At 40.0% G+C, this 17,930-nt stretch overlaps 1 protein-coding gene across 5 annotated transcripts; it reads left to right on the forward strand.

Annotated features, from left to right (window-relative positions):
- The first annotated feature begins 18 nt into the window (after nucleotides 1–18).
- Nucleotides 19–17,677, forward strand: LOC141970838 (scaffold attachment factor B1-like). Of its 5 annotated transcripts, none has more exons than XM_074927719.1 (21): nucleotides 19–517; nucleotides 1,390–1,477; nucleotides 2,916–2,980; nucleotides 3,069–3,347; nucleotides 4,517–4,579; nucleotides 5,388–5,415; nucleotides 6,382–6,880; nucleotides 7,304–7,353; nucleotides 8,126–8,226; nucleotides 9,216–9,365; nucleotides 9,465–9,565; nucleotides 10,521–10,666; nucleotides 11,460–11,548; nucleotides 12,082–12,218; nucleotides 13,217–13,510; nucleotides 14,052–14,189; nucleotides 14,943–14,982; nucleotides 15,806–15,918; nucleotides 16,684–16,796; nucleotides 16,997–17,063; nucleotides 17,288–17,677. In XM_074927719.1, exons 1-21 carry the CDS (start codon nucleotides 149–151, stop codon nucleotides 17,412–17,414), a joined length of 3,057 nt encoding a protein of 1,018 aa, XP_074783820.1. In that variant the 5' UTR covers nucleotides 19–148; the 3' UTR covers nucleotides 17,415–17,677. The 5 variants fall into 5 exon arrangements, 4 of the variants coding, with proteins under 4 accessions (XP_074783820.1, XP_074783821.1, XP_074783824.1 ...); XM_074927720.1 differs by having other exon boundaries at nucleotides 3,069–3,275; XR_012635231.1 differs by lacking the exon at nucleotides 16,684–16,796 and having other exon boundaries at nucleotides 17,288–17,355.
- Nucleotides 17,678–17,930: the final 253 nt, after the last annotated feature.

Here is a 17,930-nt window from a genome sequence, read left to right on the forward strand (position 1 = left end):
CGCCTGAGGACTGCTCGCGAGCCCTCGCGCATGCGCCCAAGGGCCGGAACAGACTGCGGCTGCGCACTGCTGCGGTGCGGTAGCCAAAGGCGTTAGTGCGCACGCGTGCTGCTGTCGCCCACTCCACAGCGGGAAGGTTCCGCTCCGCATGCGCGCGGCTCCTCTGGGCTTTCTGGTTAGCGCGCGTGCGGGCTGCGGCTTCTTTCTTTCCCTCCCCCTTTCTCTACAGGGCGTCTCGGTTTTGCCACCATTTTGTGCTGCAGCCGCGGCTTCTCGCCGTTGTTTTTATCTTGCCTTGCTCCGTGCGAGTCGAAACAACGGCCCCATGGCGGAGAGTCAGTCAGCGGCGGGGCAGGGAGAATCTGCGTCCCTCGGCGGGTCTGGAGTCCCCGGTTCGGAGTCGGAAAACCGGCGGCGGCTGAGCGAATTGCGCGTGATAGACTTGCGGGCTGAACTCAAGCGCCGCAATTTAGACAGCGGTGGAAACAAGAGCGTCCTCATGGAACGGCTCAGGAAGGTGAGCGGGCGGACGCGCCGGAGCTGCCTGCGGGGGAGGCGTAGCCGGCGCGTGCGCGACCTCAGCCCGCCAGGCACTGCTGAGGAAAATGGCGCCAAAGGGCCGTGGAGCGGAGGGGATGGGGCCGTGGGGAGCGGGCGCCGGGTCCCCGGGTGGTGCCGTGGAGCCGGCCAGCCCCAGCGTGAGCTTTCCGAGCGTGGTCCCGTACTCGGCCATCCCAGGCTCGTGCCTGAGACCGCCGGAGGAGCGTATGTGCTGAGACTGGCGTTTCCATCTACGTAGCGAGCCCCCAGTCCGATTTCCTAGATAGGCACCGCGCAGCGTGTCTGCCGTGGCATTCGGCCCAAGTGTTTCTAGCCTCATGCATCACTGGGCTTTCCGCCGCGCATTGAGTTCCTGGATTTACAGTTCTCTACGCTGTTTGCTAGGCTTTTTGCTGCGTACTGATTTTTTTTTTTTTTTTTTTTTCTGGCTAGTAGCCTGGACACTGTATCCTCGTTAGAATGTTTGCTATGTTAGTAGTATATGGACTGCCTACGTTGAACTGATGCTTGCAGTGTCCTAGAGCTGGGGTTCTTACTCTGTCACAAGGCCCCGGGTGTCAGTGCACTGTTGCGGACTTTTTTTTTTTGGTCTAGGTTATGCTGCTGACTACTTTCCAGAAGCTTTACACCAACACATTACTGTTCCCCGTGTGCTCGTTGCTTTGATCTGGTAGTCTTTAGTTTGCATATCCGAGTTGCTGTTGTCTGATTTGAGGTGCTAGATTCTTGTTTCTGCCTCTGGCGTCCAGCTCTTAAACTCAACAGAAATGCACAAATAGAATTTTTGTGTCTGTCTTGATGTCTATCTTTATCTTTTCCCCTTAATAGGCTATTGAGGAGGAAGGGGGGAATCCTGATGAAATTCCAGTGGTTTCAGAAAATATCATGAAGAAAACTCCAAAAAGAAGCAGCAAAGGTACAGGGCAGTTAGAGAGGATCTCCACCCGGTCCCCTTGGTTTTCTAGCAACTTTTACTTATTAAATGGAAGCTTACTAATCTTTATTCTAAAGTCTGCTTTTCCTTTTGGAAAAGTGCTTGGTTTAATTTTGATACCATTGCTGAATGTTTTGCAGTTCCAATGTTATAGCTAACGTTACTTGCCTGAGCCAGATTTGGATAAAATGGTTCTCTGGAAGAAATTTAAGCAAGATTGAATCTTTTGTTCTGCAGTTCTGACATTTAATGCCATATGTTACTGGTACTCTTACCCACATTTGTGCTCAGGTTTCTAGGGATGGGTGGTATGGTATTAAACTTACTGGACATTTATTCACAGAACTTGTGAATTTAATAAGGCAGGAGTTGGTCCACTCAAAGGATCTGTTGGTTTTCTCAAAGTTCCTTGAGATCTGTAGCAGGAATTACTAAGTAACTAACCTGCTATTTTTCTAAGATTAATTAGCACAGTTTTTTATTTTCTTTTGTAATCAAATAACATTGAAACTTTTTTATTAGAGCTTGCAGAATAACTAGCTTAGATGAAGGATTTTTAATTAAACATTAATTTTGGTTTACACTAAAATGTAAATTTGGGAGATGAAGTTCAAATGTTTTGCCAACTAATTTGTTTGACCCGGATTTTTGTTACTACATCCAGTATGGAGCAATATTACATTTACTTGCAAACTAAAATGTAAAGTTTTAGCTGGAAAGAGACTAAATGTCACAACTGTGAGTAAAAACAGAGAGTAAATCTTTGGTAATTTGATCACATTCATTTTCAAGTCTCAGAAAAATACCTAATGTATGTTACAGCACTTTTAGTATTGGGATGGAAATAGGCATGATGTTCCTCTTGGCTCTAAAACACCTTTCCCTTTTTTATTGTAATGTGCTTGTAGTTTTTGAGGAAAATGGCATTCATAAAAGATGAAACAACTACTTAGCTCAGAGTTTCAGGAGTTACTATTTGGCGCTGAAGCTAGCGTACTGTTTTCAGTAATGTCAGTTCCGATATAATGTGCCCAGCTGGTGACTGGAGCACCGCAGTAATGCTTACATGCAGAGTGGGTTTTTTCTTTGTTTTGTGTTGGGTTTTTCGTTTGGTTTCTTTTTTTCTTCTAGTGAACGGTCTGTAAAGAAATAAAAGGCTGAGGTAATAAATTACTGCAACCTCAGCTGAGCCAAATGTTCTGGGGAGTGCACAGCGGTGCTTCTTGAACTCGTGACAGACCTTGGACAGTAGCATGTTTCTCAGTTACAGAACTGGGATGGTATATGAATACTCAGTTGTGGAAAATAAAGAAAAAGCAAATAACTAAACTGAATGGAATACCAACTCTGATGAAAAAGTAAAATTTGAAGGATACATATTGTTACCTTCTTTTCATTCTAATGATCATAATGTTGTTAGGACGTAGACCAGATGAAGAGGGAGTAGAAGATAATGGCCTAGAAGAGGATTCGGGAGATGGACAGGTATGTGAGGCTGTGTTTTAAGTGAAATAATGATAGCATTGCTCTAAAGTTACAATGACTATTACACATACTTTTTTTCTTTTTACAGGAGGATATTGAAGCAAGTTTGGATAACTTGCAGGATATTGACATGATGGATATTAGTGTGTTAGATGAAGCTGAAATAGATAATGGCAATGCGGTAGATTGCGGAGAGGATTACAGTGCTGATAATATTCTTGACTCACTGTCTGATAGTAAAGAAAATACAGATGCAGAAGTGAAAGAACTTCCAGATCAGTCTACAGAATATGCTGTAGGTAACTTGGAGGCATCCCCACAGTTTTCAGAAATTAAAGAAGAATCAAGAGAAATACCAGTAGCGATGGTATGCATCTCTTATGTGTGTGGAATCAGATTAATTTTTCCTTTTTAATTTTTTTTTTTATTAAATAGCAAAACAGTAGCTAAAGAGCATTTGAAATGATTTGGGGTTCTACTAGTTCTCATGGCCATTGCTTTTTCTTTTTCTACATATTTGTAGAAATAGCATTCTTGATTTTAAAATGCTTAGATGTTGTTTGTACACATATAGCTGTACAAATTAATCCAGAAAGGCTTTTGTTTTAATCATGCTTTGATCTCTCTGATTCACTTTATGTTTACATTCCCATTTTCGTGTTTTTTCCTTTACTTAGGAGGACATGTGAGGCGTACAAATGCTGTAGCCTTATTCACTTCAGCTGAACAGCAGCATTCTGGGAACTATAGATTATTTTTCTGTTATGATAGGGCCTTGCAGTTACTCAGTTGTTGAAAGTATTTTTATGTTGGTTTTCCGTGTTCTTCTGGCTGTTGCACTGTTTATTTGACATTGTCCATCTGGGCTAGAAGATAATTTTTCCCCAAAGTCAAGTGTTTAGCTCCTGAAATGTACAACAAAGCATTTGAAGAGAGTTATTCCTGCCCTGTCTAATAGAGAGGTATTAGACTCTTTGTTGTGTGTGCGCATTGTGTCATCAGTCAGGACTACAAGATTCTAAATTGGGTGGTTCCTGTCCCAAATCTGAATGCTGCAGAAATAAGCTTAATCCCCTATCCCCAAGCATATCCCACCAGACACAAGTCAAATAGAAGTAAACAGAAAATAGTTTTTTTCAGTGACTAAACTACTGGTGTCCAGGTCAGGTCCCACAGTCTTCTTTCATCAGTAAAGAAAACGGTTATTGAGGCCCATAGACTTTTTGGCTCTATGTTGTTGCTGTAGAAAAGAAAGAGTAAGAGAGTTTGCTGTTGGAATCTCCACCCTTAAAAGATTTTTCTGACCTGACCAACATATTTGAGAGGTAATGAAGAAGCTTATTCAGTCGGTGGGGATTGGGAAGAAGCGTGGGGGTCATTGGTCAGTTTTTACCCTTATTGGTTGTTTTGGATGCTAGATATGTTCGCTTAATATCAGTTGTCAGTGAAAGTAAAATCTTCGATTTCTCATTCAGGTTTAATTCGCTGTACCATTCTTTTATAGATAACAAAATGTCTTCCGTTTACTTTTTAAAGGTAGAGGTTGAAGATGTTGGAGACAGTTTAGATGCTGCTTCATCTGATTTAACTGTAATAAAGGTAAATGGTAACCAGATTTTCTTTACAAACAAAAAGGCATAATATATGCCATATAAACTGTATGCTGAAACACTGTGTGTACGAGTAGTACACTGTGGATGCATTCTTATTCTACAAAGAATAGAAACTAATGCCTTCCTAATTGAATCATGTGGACAAACATACATATATATATCTGAATATCTATCAGGTCATATATAGATAATGTATGTATCCTACTGAGTTTGAGTGTTAGGCTGGAATCTTTTTCTCTGTTGTATAAACCAACTCAGTGCCTTACATTATATCTAACTTCTGTTAAAAGCATAGGCATCACATGTTGACAAGAAAGCTGAAATTGATCTATTCCTGAAATACAGGCCTTGTTTCCAGATCACTTGTGGTAGGTTGAGGACACTTGTAGCTCCAGGTAAAGCTGGCATTTCTATCAATCCTGTTTTCAGAAAGCAGACTTTGTAATGTAGACTCTAGAGAAGGGTAATGTGAAGATAAACCATGTTCTATGCTACTTAGATTTGTTGATTTATTTACCTGTGCAAATGTGTACTGTGTGTTCACAGTGTCTGAATTTCAGAAGTACTGAAGTTTTTACACATCTGGTAAAATTTGAAGATGTTAAAAAATAACATTAAACCTTGTGAGAAATTTATTTAAAATGCAACATTTTCAGAGTTGACAGAAGCTAAATTTATATAGTAACTCCTTAAATTCTCTAATGACTTGGGGGGATGAGAGGTGTCATTCAGAATAACATCATGACTTATGAAATACTGATATTTCTCCTTTTTTAAAATTTTTTTCACTGCAGGAACTTGAAGAGTTACCTTTGGAGCCAGGTACTGTGTTTTGGGTTTTGTGACTTTATTGGTTTTTTTTGTTTGATTTTGGTTTTTTGTTTGTTTAAATTAAAAAAAAAAAAAAGTTCTGGGGATTGAAACAGTTCCATTCTTCATTTAATTATTTTTGTGTCCCTGGTTGTTTTTTTTTTTTTAATGCATTACTGTAGCGTATGTTATTATAGTGGACAATCCAGGTCGTGCAGGGCCATAGAGATTGGAAACCCAGTCATATCACCAGATCTGTGAATAACTTCTTTTTCAAAACATGTATTTAATGTGAAGAAATGGTTCCATAGAACTGTTACCTACAGTGGTATTAAGGAATGAGCCTTAAAGATGTAAAGGTTCTGCAAACAGATCTTGTGATATCACACTGTACTGTAGTTCTATGAATATAAATACAGGAGTGTAGGTAAAACAAAGCTTTGGTACAGAACAGAAATTAAAGAGTGACTGGACCTCAGAAGAAGGAATACGCTATCATCGCAGGAATTTTCTACAGATCCTATTCGCTTTCTGGACTGAAAACGCACTCATGCACCATCAGAAGATGCCCAGTTCTCATGTTGGACTGTCTGCTAAAAGAATTTCAGAGAAATTTAAAAATTGAACCCTCGGTGCCTTGATACGTTCAGTTAAGCATCTTGGACTCTGGAAGCTAACTAGAGAAGAAACAGAGCTGAACGATTTCATGAAGAATATCAAGGATGAGCCAGAAGGTTTTTGTTAAGTCTGTGGGGGCATTTTTCTTCCCTGTTAACATATTAGGGCTGATTTGGTAGTTTGTCAGACAGCAGTTAGCGTAGTACTTTTAACACTGTGTACACTAGGGTTTTCCAATCTCTGTGTAGCTTAGAAGTTCTCTTGGTGTTAGTGTGGCAGCCATGCCAGTTCCACATTTGTGATTGCTGTATTTCCCTGGTGATTAAATCTTGTGCCATTCTATTCCTGTTAAATCCGTAGAAAATGAGAAAATACTCGACATTTTGGGGGAAACTTGTAAATCTGAACTACTTAACGAAGAAACTTCTGAAGCGGAGCGGCCACATGCACAGGAAGCAAGTAACGTGGTGCCAGGCAAGAGGCTAGCGGAGGAAGAGGACGCTCTTGCTGCCGCTCAGTTGGAGGAAGATGCTTTAGATTTGGACAGCAAATCGGCACAAGCTATGGCAAGGAAGGAAGCAAAGCGTTTAGTTGTAGCAAAAGGGGAGACAAGTGAACAGACAATAGAGGAAGAGAAACCGGACTCTGAATCTTTAGTAGTAGAGACCCTAAGCGATCAGAGTAGCAAACGCTCCCAAGGCCTGGAAGCCTCTAGTGGGGAAACAGCGGAAAAAGGCGCAGGTCCCGAAGCCAAAGATAGCAAAGAAGATGCCAAGAAAACAGAAGACAAAGCTAATTCTGAGGAATCCCCTGCTACTAAAGAGTCCTCAACCAGTGAGGGCGGTGATCAGAAAAAGAGGTTTGTTTTTTCTCCGTTATAGACCAGATGCTATCTTTTTTTCATTGGTCATTAAGTGATGCGAATAAGCTGTTTCCTTCAATTGGCCACCGAGACTGATGAAATTGTAGCCTATTCCTAAAGAGTCTGTTTTATTTCTCCATGTGCAGATTTTTTTTTTTTAACACAGAGGGTTTGATTTCTTTCCTTCCTCAACCTTCAAAGGTTGTTTTCTTAAATTACTCTTATTTCTGTCATCTGCAAAACAGAATTGACCATTTAAGGATACGAATCCCATATTTCCCGTCACTCTTCTATAAATTTGCAAAGATAGACTTTATTTCAGAACTAATTTACTGGTAGGTATCCAGTTTTAGTGCACAACCTAGAATTAATGTTCTCTTTGCATATTATTGGTTGAATAATGTGGTGTTTTGTCTTTAGCCCTGTTGAGGAGGACAGAGATACAAAGATAATCTCAAAGGATGAGAAAGGTAAGTTTTTTTTTTAAAAAAATGTACAAATGACTTGGAAAAAAATGGTAATGGGGTCAAATCTAACCATTTCTTGTGACTCAGTTGTAGTAAGTAAACATTGAATGGAGACTAATAATAGTTCTGCTTGCTTTTTGACTTGCCTTTCTTGCCTTGTTTATTTTCCGTGCCTTAATTCCCTAAGTATGTGCCCATATTCACAGTAATAGTAATAGTGGAGTTGTAGCTTTGTGAGTGGTGATAGATAACGGCAAGACCAGGACTTGTCTGAAAAATCTCAGCAGAGGCCTAAATCCATAAGTTTATACTCTGAGTGACAGTTCTGGAGGTGACTGTTAATTCAGTGAACCCTCAATGCAGTTATAACATAGGCCTTCAAAGCATGACTTGTAGATTAGTTTTCATATAACTTCTGTAACCTTACTAACTGTGACAGGCTTTTTTTAGAAAACCAAGTCTCTTGTGAATTAACATTTAATACTTTGTAGTTTTCATAGAAGCGATTGAAGTGTAGTAATACAATACGTAGATGAAAACTCATTGAAACTACTCAAATGTACATCAGGTATGCACTTCAGAGGTTCATTTTTGCAGGCTGCAATGTGTTTATTGATTTTTATTTTTTTTTTTAAAGATTGATTGGAAGAGATAAAAGTAAAATTGCATTTGAAGAGGTTTATGAAGAAAAAAAACATTTGTAGGGTGTTTAGTGTTTCACTGTTGCATTCTCGTGCTATGCGGTCCTTTTATGTTTGGCTTTTTTGTACTTTAGGCCGTGCCAGTAGTGGTTCTGGCAGAAATTTGTGGGTTAGTGGACTTTCATCCTCTACTAGAGCTACAGACTTGAAGAATCTTTTCAGCAAGTATGGGAAGGTATGTAGTGGTTATGTAAATTAAGAAACCATTTTATTGAAAAGGATGACCCTAAATTTAGCTCTTATTTTTCTTAATAAATAACTGCATAGGCTAAACACTTAACTTTCAGATACAGAGTTTGAAAAGAACGCTAGAAAGTAATGTACTTTATAAAGATGGTTGTCTGACATGGGGCCTGGGAGTGACAGAAATCCAGGTTTCAGAGAATCTGTGCAGATATCTCTAAGAATGAGGCAGTTATTGACAGGAGAGTCTGGTGGGTTGTCATCTAGTGCACTGTAGTCGAAGTATACCTCTTGAGTGTCCGGCTATAGTTAATGCTCTTCTAAACTGTTCCATTTCAAGGGGTATTCCTTTGAGAAATCTAGTCTTTGAGGGCAGGCTTCCATTTGTTCTTCAGTGCCAGTTAGGTTATGAGAGCAGAAGTTGTGGAAGAGAACTCTTTCCATGACCATCTCCCCTTCCTACTAATACATTTCTGAACATAGTATTAAATGTTTGTGTTGCTAAGCGTGTGCTTCTGTGCTGTCAGAGATTGTCGTCTGTGGATAGAAACTAGCAGAGGTGTCCTGTAAGAAATGACAAAGTGACGGTAGTTCCTGTTTTATGCTTTTTTCAGAACAGGTGGAATAATCTTAAATTTGAACACTTTTATCTGTGTTTGTGTTGCTGTTGACAAGGGTGTAAATGCTGTTCACATGATATTCTGTTAAGTAGTTTTTAGTCAGGCACTTCTAGAACGTGGTTGCCTGACAGTATAGAGGTCAAGTTAAAACCGTAACGTTTGCTGCCTGTCATACGAGCCTAGCCACACTGTCTTCTGAGAATGCTGATGAGACGTTGCGTGCCAAGCGTATTTCCTCACTGTTAAAAGCAGCTAAGTGCTACACCGTGTGGTACTGGTAGACAGAGCTGCTCAGATAGTGATTAAGTTAGAACTTACTTGGCGACAGATCTGCAAACACAGGATAATTTTTCTCCCAAAGGTGGTCGGTGCAAAAGTAGTGACAAATGCTCGCAGTCCTGGTGCTCGCTGTTATGGCTTTGTTACAATGTCAACATCTGAAGAAGCCACTAAGTGTATTAATCATCTCCACAGAACAGAGCTGCACGGAAAAATGATTTCTGTGGAGAAGGTAAGTGGTAGCTGCTTTTGTGACAGTGCAATGAAAATAAAAGTGTGTGAGTTTAATGTCCGTCTCTTATTGTAAAAATATTTTTGGCTAAAATTCTAGGCAAAAAATGAACCGGCTGGGAAAAAGCCTTCAGACAAAAAGGAGGGTGAAACAAGGAAGGAAAAAGACAGGCACCATTCTGCAGAGTCCAAATCTGAGAAGTAAAGTGTTTTATGCTATTTTTCTATGTTTAAAGGCCACTCATTTGAAGTGCAGCCACATGACCAAAGTGAACAGTAACTGTAGTAAACCTCAGTTTGCTGCTTCATGCTGCATCTGAAATAAGAGTAATGTTTGAGAAGGTGAAATCGGTGTTCTACAGCAGCAAGTGAATCTTAATTGGCCCTCTGTTCAGAAAGATGGAGCTCTTTGGGGTTTAGTATCAAAACTTGTCAGTTATATCAGGAGATAGCTAATGAACTCATTTCTAGATAAACCAATATTTTTATCAGAATCGTTCATCTTCTGGTGTGACTCTGGCTTGGTCTGCTCTTCTCAATGACAAATATTTCCAGGATTTTAGTCTGTCTTTTTGATAGACTGTTTGCACAGTTAGTGAGTGATCAGTATTTGTTTCCAAAGTGGTCTGTTGCTTTTAAAAGAGGCATTTTGCTTTACTACTTTTTGTACTCTCGTAACATTTTAAAAGATTTGGCAGAGGAGATACTTTGGCAGGCTGGCCTGCTTGCATGTGGTGTTTTATTTGTTTACAAAAGCTCTTCCGGGGAAGCTCAGCCTTTACCTGGGTGGGCTCTCTTACCCCTGTGCTAAACATGAACTTATAGGCAGAACAGAAAACATTACTCCTAGCAGCTGAAGTCTCCAAATACTCAGAAGGATTATCTGTTGTTTCTCACTTATGGTTAGCTTTAGCTTAGTATTGTTTGCTGCTCTTCATCATTTGTACAAGTATACATTGGCTTCAGCACAGCAGCATGGAAGGTACTGGGAGTGGGTTTACTGAGGGTATGTTTTAGAGGATTTTTGTGTTGAGGTTTTTAGGGTTGGGTGATTTGGGGTTGGTTTGGGGGTTTTTTTTGGACATGGTTGGCTTGATGTGAGTGGTTGTATAGCACATTTTGTTAGGTTCCGTATTAAAGCAAAGTTCACCTATAGGTCTGTTGGTATTAAGAAGGAGGAGAAGACCGACAAAAGAGAAGATGCTAAGAAACCAGAAAAAGATGGAAAAGATGAAAAAGAAGGAAAAGAGAAAGATGAACAAAAGGCTGGATCCTGTGATCGATCTAGGGCAAGCAAGTCAGGTAATTCTAGTTGCCTTTCAGAAATGTTTTCAAGCATACTTATTTAAAAAAAAAAAAAAAACAAAAGCAAAAACTGGTACAACCAATGTGACAAAGCTTCTACTTTGCATCCAGAAAAATTTCCCTTATCAGCTAAGTAGGAAATGTAGGACCAAGCGTAAAGTTTCAGAATCTTGGTTGATGAGAAGACTTCAGCTTGTGCAAAACTCAGTGTTCTTATTGGGTGTGATTCATAATTCGGTAAAAAGACCATGAGGTGTACTTGGTAATACTGAGGTTTTCCTGTTGAACAAAAAATACCAGAAAATACCTTGAAAACTTTTTTTGTGACTTAGAATGCTAGTAACATAGCAACAGTTTTTATAATTACTGGGCTTTAAATACTTGAAATGGTAAACTGTGAATTTTACGGAACTACTGCTGGGTTTAGACCTAACACAGTGTGTGGTTCTGTGTGTTTTATTTTGGGTTTTCTTTTGTTTGGTTGGTTTTTTTAACTGTGGCAAAGGAACGTATTTTGCAGATGGAAGAATGAAATTAAATTTGCTTTCTTTTAACTGTCATCCCTGCCAGAAAAAACTACTCTTAATTTTCTGATAGCTTTACTGCCCTCAATCCCCAACTTGGCCAAATCTTGGTACGCTATTTAAATCATAAATGTAATCTTCCATAAGTTGTTTTAAACCTCAGTAAAATAACTTTTTACCGCTAAGCATCTTGAAAGTTTTAGATTTTGCAAGACTTTTTGTATGTCTTGCACATTATTTATTTTCAGATGTATTTTGTATTCTAGCAAGTCGAGGAGCTGAAAGGACAGTGGTAATGGACAAATCTAAAGGAGAACCAGTTATTAGTGTGAAAACTTCTACATCAAAAGAGAGGGTAAGTACAACTTCGAGAAGCCTCTGTGTAAAAATAGGTGTCAAATAGCTTTAGATGCGTGTGTTTGAAAGGTTTTTTTGCCTTGCATATTTGGAAGAGTTATAAAAGGATAACTTTTTAGAAGGCATTAGGGTGTAAATGATGGTGCAAAAGTAAATGCTTATGCTTCACCACCTTTATAGTTTTTGTTGCTGCTGCCTTAGTTGAAGTAGAGTTGCAATGTGAAAATGCTGTTAAGATGATGAGTGTGAAGTGTGGTAACTGGTGACCTTTAAAATGGTGTATCATTTTCCACCAGTGCAAGTCAGATCATGTGTTCTTAGTATTTATATATATTTAAAGTCTTTAGAAGTTCTAGCCAAATTCGGGGTACTTTTCCCTGACCTGCTTTTCCATGAAATTCCAACATTATTTACCCCGGGAAGGTATTGTACTCTGTTTTGCTCAGGTCAGCATAAGGTAGGCCTTTTGCCTAGGAATTTTAGCTAAAAAAACACTGTGGTCAGCTAATGAATTGTTTTGATTTAACTCAGAGTACAAAAAGCCAGGATCGCAAATCTGAGAGCAAAGAAAAGCAAGATATTTTATCATTTGATAAAATCAAAGAACAGCGAGAACGTGAACGTCAGAGACAGAGGGAGCGAGAAATCAGGGAAACAGAAAGACGCAGGTGAGGTTTTTCCCAGTTTCGCTCTAAACTTTGAATGGCATTTGGTTTTACTTCCCGTATCTGTGTTTCTGACCAGGCTGCAAAGTTGTGAAGTAGTGTTGTGCTGGCCCTCCAACATACTGATTTAATACTGTTCTGTTGCTAGAACAGACCTGATGCCAAATTATGAAGGATTTTAGTACTGAAATTGATCTTCTCTAAGCCTATGCTTTTTGTGCGATTCTTGCTGAATCACAACTTTCTAGGTGCTTTCAGGTCTTGTGTTCCACTTGATCAGATTTGAATTTACATAATTGAAATTTTTTTTTCCCTGGAGTTCAACAATACTTTCTATTTGTCAGACTTCTGTCTTAGGACATGCTGTGCTTTATGAAAGCTTTTTCAGAGCTGATTTAGAGTAGATATCATGTTACTTAGGCAGAATGCTTACCCTTTCTTCTTTCATCTGTTCGTTCCTTCCCCCCCATCCCACTAAGCAGCTATGATTTAGTTGAGAAGATACAGTTTGCATTTAAGCAGGTAGTGGGAAAAAAGTAGAAACTTATTTTTTTTTTTAAAAAAAAAAAAGCAAACAAGAAACCCCATGTGTGAACCAGCAGAACCACAAAACCACACAGATGAAACACAAAGAATAAATTTATTCTCATTACCTCATGACCTGGGGGATCTCTGCAGCAGCATCAGGGCAGAGGAACGCAAGTGGGGATGCTGGCACCATGGAGCTTGGTCCTTGCTAGCCAGAAAGAGGAGAAGAAAGAAAAGATCTCGAACCTGCTGCTTTCACCTGTATATATCGTGAATTTTTGCAGGCATAGCTTTCCACTGTGCTTTGATCTTGCCCACAGCAGGGCAGGAATCTCAAGAATGATAGGTAGGGTGCCTCTGAGTCTCCCACAGGCCTGTATTATCTAAATTCAGACATCTACCCGTCAAGCACACAAAACTAAACAATAATTAGTATGATACATGTGAAAACAAAATATCTCTTTTCCAATTAGAGAGAGAGAGAGGCGAGAACGAGAACAACGTCTTCAAGCTATTCATGAGCGGGATGAAAGGCAGAGGCTTCAGAGAGAGCGAGAACGACTTGAATTTCAAAGGCAGCGTCTTGATAGAGAGCGCTTGGAGAGAGAGAGATTAGAGAGAGAAAGAATGCATATAGAGCAGGAAAGGAGACGAGAACAGGAGCGGATCCAGCGAGAGAGGGAAGAGCTGCGACGTCAGCAGGAACAGCTACGCTACGAACAAGAACGGCGATCTGCCATGAGAAGGCCTTACGATCCTGACGGCAGGTAACAGTAACCGTGATGAGATTCCAAACTCCTCAGCTGCATCCAGTTACAGATAAAGCATTCTAAAGCCTATGTAAATTCTGAGTACTCTTGCTAAAGCAGTCATGGGAGCTCACAACCGAAAAACTCTTTACATGTTGCTTTTAACACTTTAATACCAATCTTGAGAAAGAGCAAACGTCATACTCATATACCTGTAATCACAATTTTATTACAACAGGATTAAAATTCTTATTTTCAAGAGGAGTGACAGAGAATAGAAACCATGCGTTTTGTCTCCAAAGTAGAATTGGTAGTGGGAACAGATACTCATTCTCTTCTTGCATCAGCACATACTGAGATGAAGATTTTTGTATAGTGTCAATACACCTAGCTTCCTCTGAAACTGGAATGTGATGCCTGCTTAACACACAAGGGGTTTGATTATAGATCAAAAATAATTGTTAGGGTAATTGGATTAAATGAGATTTGATAATTTGATACGAGAGGAGGTGAGGAAAATTGTTTTGAGATTGCTAGTAATCGTGACCTTTTTTTGTAGGCGAGATGACCCGTACTGGCCAGAGGCGAAGCGAATGGCAATGGATGATAGGTATCATTCTGAATTTAGCCGTCAAGACCGATTCCACGACTTTGACCACAGGGATCGTGGCCGATACCAAGATCATTGTATGGACAGGTTGGCAAGGCGGCGCCTTTTCTTCCTGTACCTTTATGGGAATGAGGTGTCTTTTTGTGGCTTACTAATGGCTTAAATGGTGTCAAAACAGAAGAGTGAAACAAATGGCCCTCATGCATTTCTTGTGTCTAATTTTATATGTGCTTGCAATCATGCGTTTCCATCATTTATGAACATATCAGAAAGAGGTCAAGTCCTAATGTAGTCCACTCTGATGCCAAGGGAGATCCTACAGCTTCTCTCAGGATGTATGGAAATCTGGTCTATGACTCCCTGTTGCTTAGTCTAAGATTTAGCCATTTCCTTTTGCTTCAGAACTTTCCCTGCTTTCTTCTTTGCAGCCTAGCTAACTCAGATTGTTAGTTCCACAGAATGCAAGAAATAATCTCTCTGTAGTGCTATTGAGACTGCTGTTTTGCTCTCAAAGAATGTTTGGCAAAACCCACGCTGCTTTGCTTTTGCTGGTACCTCATTTCTGATACTGGTAGGTTCACTCAAGTATTCTTCCTTGGTACCATTGAGTATCTGACCATGCCACAGTGATGCCTTGCTTACCCATATTATAGTCGTGGATGTTACTTTGATCTCTTTCTATGCTACGAAACAACTTATTTGAATGTTGTGCCACTAAACAAACATTGGCCTTCAAATTTACAGCCTAATGAAGATAAATTTTCACGTGCTATTTCATACAGACATCTGAATTACGATTACTGTGCTGATTCAACTGAAACTTCTCTTTTTTTGTTCCAGAAGAGACAGTTCAAGAGGAATACCAGATCGAGACGGGCAGGTGGGTTATACCTAAGTAACCGCTTCATTTAAAAACCCAAACAAACTGATGCCAAAGTGGAAAGAACAGAGTGCACGTGCAGTCTGGTTCTTAAATGCAACCACCACTGGGTTTAAACTGTTCAAGCAGCAACTGTTTTTCCATGCTAACATGCAGAATGTATTTACTAAGTTACCCGCTCACTTGGGGCAGTAGCCACAGATTGGGGTGGGGAGAAACCTCCGAGCAGTGGGAGCTATGGTACATCATCTTTTCAGGCTGGAACATGGTGATAAAATTTTTCAGGTTTTTACCATCTTGTCTGCATTGCGTTAAGAGGTAGTTACTGTAGCGTCTTAAATTTAGCTGGTGAGGGATCCCTCTGTGCTCTGGCTTCTATCCAAATGGTTTGTAGAAAACAACTGGGGTTACAATGGAACAAGGCAAATGACTGTAAAAGGACAGGTGTGAAGACAGTACCAAGAGATCAACCTGTCAGAAAACCTCATTTTTGAATAGAGGTAGGAAGTAGGTAGATCTTCTATGTTAAAGTTAAAAATCCAGAACTAGAATGTAAATACATTAAAAAAACTCTAAAAACACCCTACCAAGCAAAAAACCCCCCACCCCCTACCAAACAAAAAGCCGCCTCCCACCAATGAGTGGAGCAAATCTGCCTGAATTACGCACAGTGGCAACAATGGAACCGGTAAAAAACGAGACAGCTACCATATTGTTTTCTAACAGCTTATAGAAAGGCAACCTCTGAGGATCTGAATTTTTGCAATCCTAAAAGAAAACCTGTATTGACTTGTAGCATAATTCTGTACCGTTTGCCTTCCAGCATTACCCAGATGAACGCCATGGAGGGCCCGATCGTCACACTCGTGATAGTTGGGGTGGCTATGGGTCTGACAGAAGAATGAGCGAAGGGAGAGGAATACCTCCCCAAACCCGGTTAGTGCATATGAAATAAGGGAAGTGATTTGTTGATTCTTAAAATTTTAATGCTCAGTGAACCTTTAAAGGGTGACAGCAGAAGCAGTTTGACAAGTGTGAATCCTCTCTCCAGATAGTTTCTTCCAGCATCTGGAGAAGCAAGGAATTCACACAAGTAGCTTCCCCGTGCATCAGGAGAAGGGAGTGTTGTAGTGAGTACAGAAGTGCTGCTGCTCAGCTCATAGCTGGTCTTGGAAATAATTTCATTTTCTGCAAACGAGATTCAGTCCTGTACTGGATGCTCCCGTAACACCTTCCAGAGTTACATTGGTGGCTAGTCAGGTTTTAAGGACATAGAGTCAGAATCTCTGCAATGGTGGAGGTGGGGAGCTGAGACTCAATCTGGAATCATAGCGGTTTCTCTTTAAACCAGCTAGATGAGCCGGGTGTTTTTCACATTCATAACATTGAGTACTACGTAAATATAACAGACAGAGGAATGGCAGTCAATGAATTGTTCCATGTCTGAGTATTTTTAGATCATTGTGATACTAATTATGTCTCTAGATCAGAAGAAGACAAGCATTGTTGTGCAAAGGATGCTGTTCAGCAAGTTTCTTGTCATTTTTCTTTGACCAGTTTTACTGCAATGATTAGGTGGCTATAGATACAGCTTGATTAACAATTTAATACACTTTCGTATGGGGTACACTGTTTGGCTTCACCCTATGCTGCTAAATGGGTAAGGGACACACCTAGAAGATGTTCTTTTATTTTTTTAAGAGATGGACGTGACTGGGGAGATCATGGTCGAAAGTTAGAGGGGCATCAAGATCGTTCATGGCAGGGAAATGTGGATGGAGGAATGATGGGACGGGATCATGAGAGATGGCAAGGTACACTTGCTGCTTACCAGTGTGATCGTGGTTTTTTCTATGAATTACTGCTGCTGAAATTGTAGCAGTAGTTAAAATTCCTATGGAGCTTTAACAGCATTACCAAGAACACACATAAAATTCTGGGAATGAGGTGGCTTTTTTATTAGGAGAACAAAAATCTGTCTTTTCTTTTTTTTTTTTCTTTTTTTTTAAATTAGGTGGTGATAGAAGCATGCCTGGTCAGTCAGGACCAGGCCATGTGATGAATCAAGGAGGGATGTCAGGGTAAGAAGCTTTGTCAGAGCACTTTATAATGTTTTTATAATAGTTGACCAATCTTTATAAAAGAAGAAATTCCTGTGTCAATTGTGAAAAATACTACTTTCACCTTCTACTTAACTATGGATTGGCAAGTAGAAAAAAAAAAACCTAAGAAAACATCTTTTCTCACAGTCATGGTAGTATTAACTTTTCTGGGCAACTTTCAGTTTATCTGGTCTTGTTTTTAGGCGCGGAGGCTTCACGCAAGTTGGAAACCTAAGCCAGATGATGCAGAGTAGCGGAATACAAGGAGCGTTTGCGGGCCAAGAGCGGACAACCAGACCGACTGAACCTCGTTTTACCCGCCGCTACTGAAAGCCCTATATATATACTTACATAAATATATGTTTTTTTAATGCCAGATGACAGTGGTGGTGAGTTTTATTAAAACAAAGTCACCTTGAATTTGTGATTACAAAAAGCAAGACTGCTGCTGTGTTATAGCCAAATAATGTCAACATGTCAGTTTGGTTTCGGTTTTTTTTTGTAATAAATGTGTTCTTGGTCAAACATCACAAGGTTTCTGTTAGCAAAACATTCCATTTTTCAAAAATAATAAAATCAGTTTATGGCTACTACTTTCTTGCTTCTAGAGTCTTTGAAGGAGGATAGGAGGCATTAAAGGAAAGGGAGAATTTGCTTTCCACACCATGAGATCCCAAGGGATAGTTACTGAATAGTTACCCCTCGGAACAGTCTCCCTGAAATAGTCCCTCCCCAAATAGTTCCCTCCCCGAATATGTGCCGCTTTCTTCTATCTTCTACTTTCATATGGCGTGATGCCCCTTTTGGTCCTTCCACCCTGTTTTGGCTTCCACTTTTTTCTGGCCT

This window comes from Athene noctua, chromosome 27 (assembly GCF_965140245.1).
Source record: "Athene noctua chromosome 27, bAthNoc1.hap1.1, whole genome shotgun sequence".
Classification (NCBI taxonomy): domain Eukaryota; kingdom Metazoa; phylum Chordata; class Aves; order Strigiformes; family Strigidae; genus Athene; species Athene noctua.

What these genes read in the sequence shown, in the direction of transcription:
- LOC141970838 (XM_074927719.1), top strand. Translation starts at nt 149, where the DNA reads ATGCGCGCGGCTCCTCTGGGCTTTCTGGTTAGCGCGCGTGCGGGCTGC. An exon ending in CTTCTACATCAAAAGAGAGG is followed by an intron (nt 11,549 to 12,081) that starts GTAAGTACAACT and finishes GATTTAACTCAG; the next exon opens with AGTACAAAAAGCCAGGATCG. An exon ending in GGATCATGAGAGATGGCAAG is followed by an intron (nt 16,797 to 16,996) that starts GTACACTTGCTG and finishes TTTTTAAATTAG; the next exon opens with GTGGTGATAGAAGCATGCCT.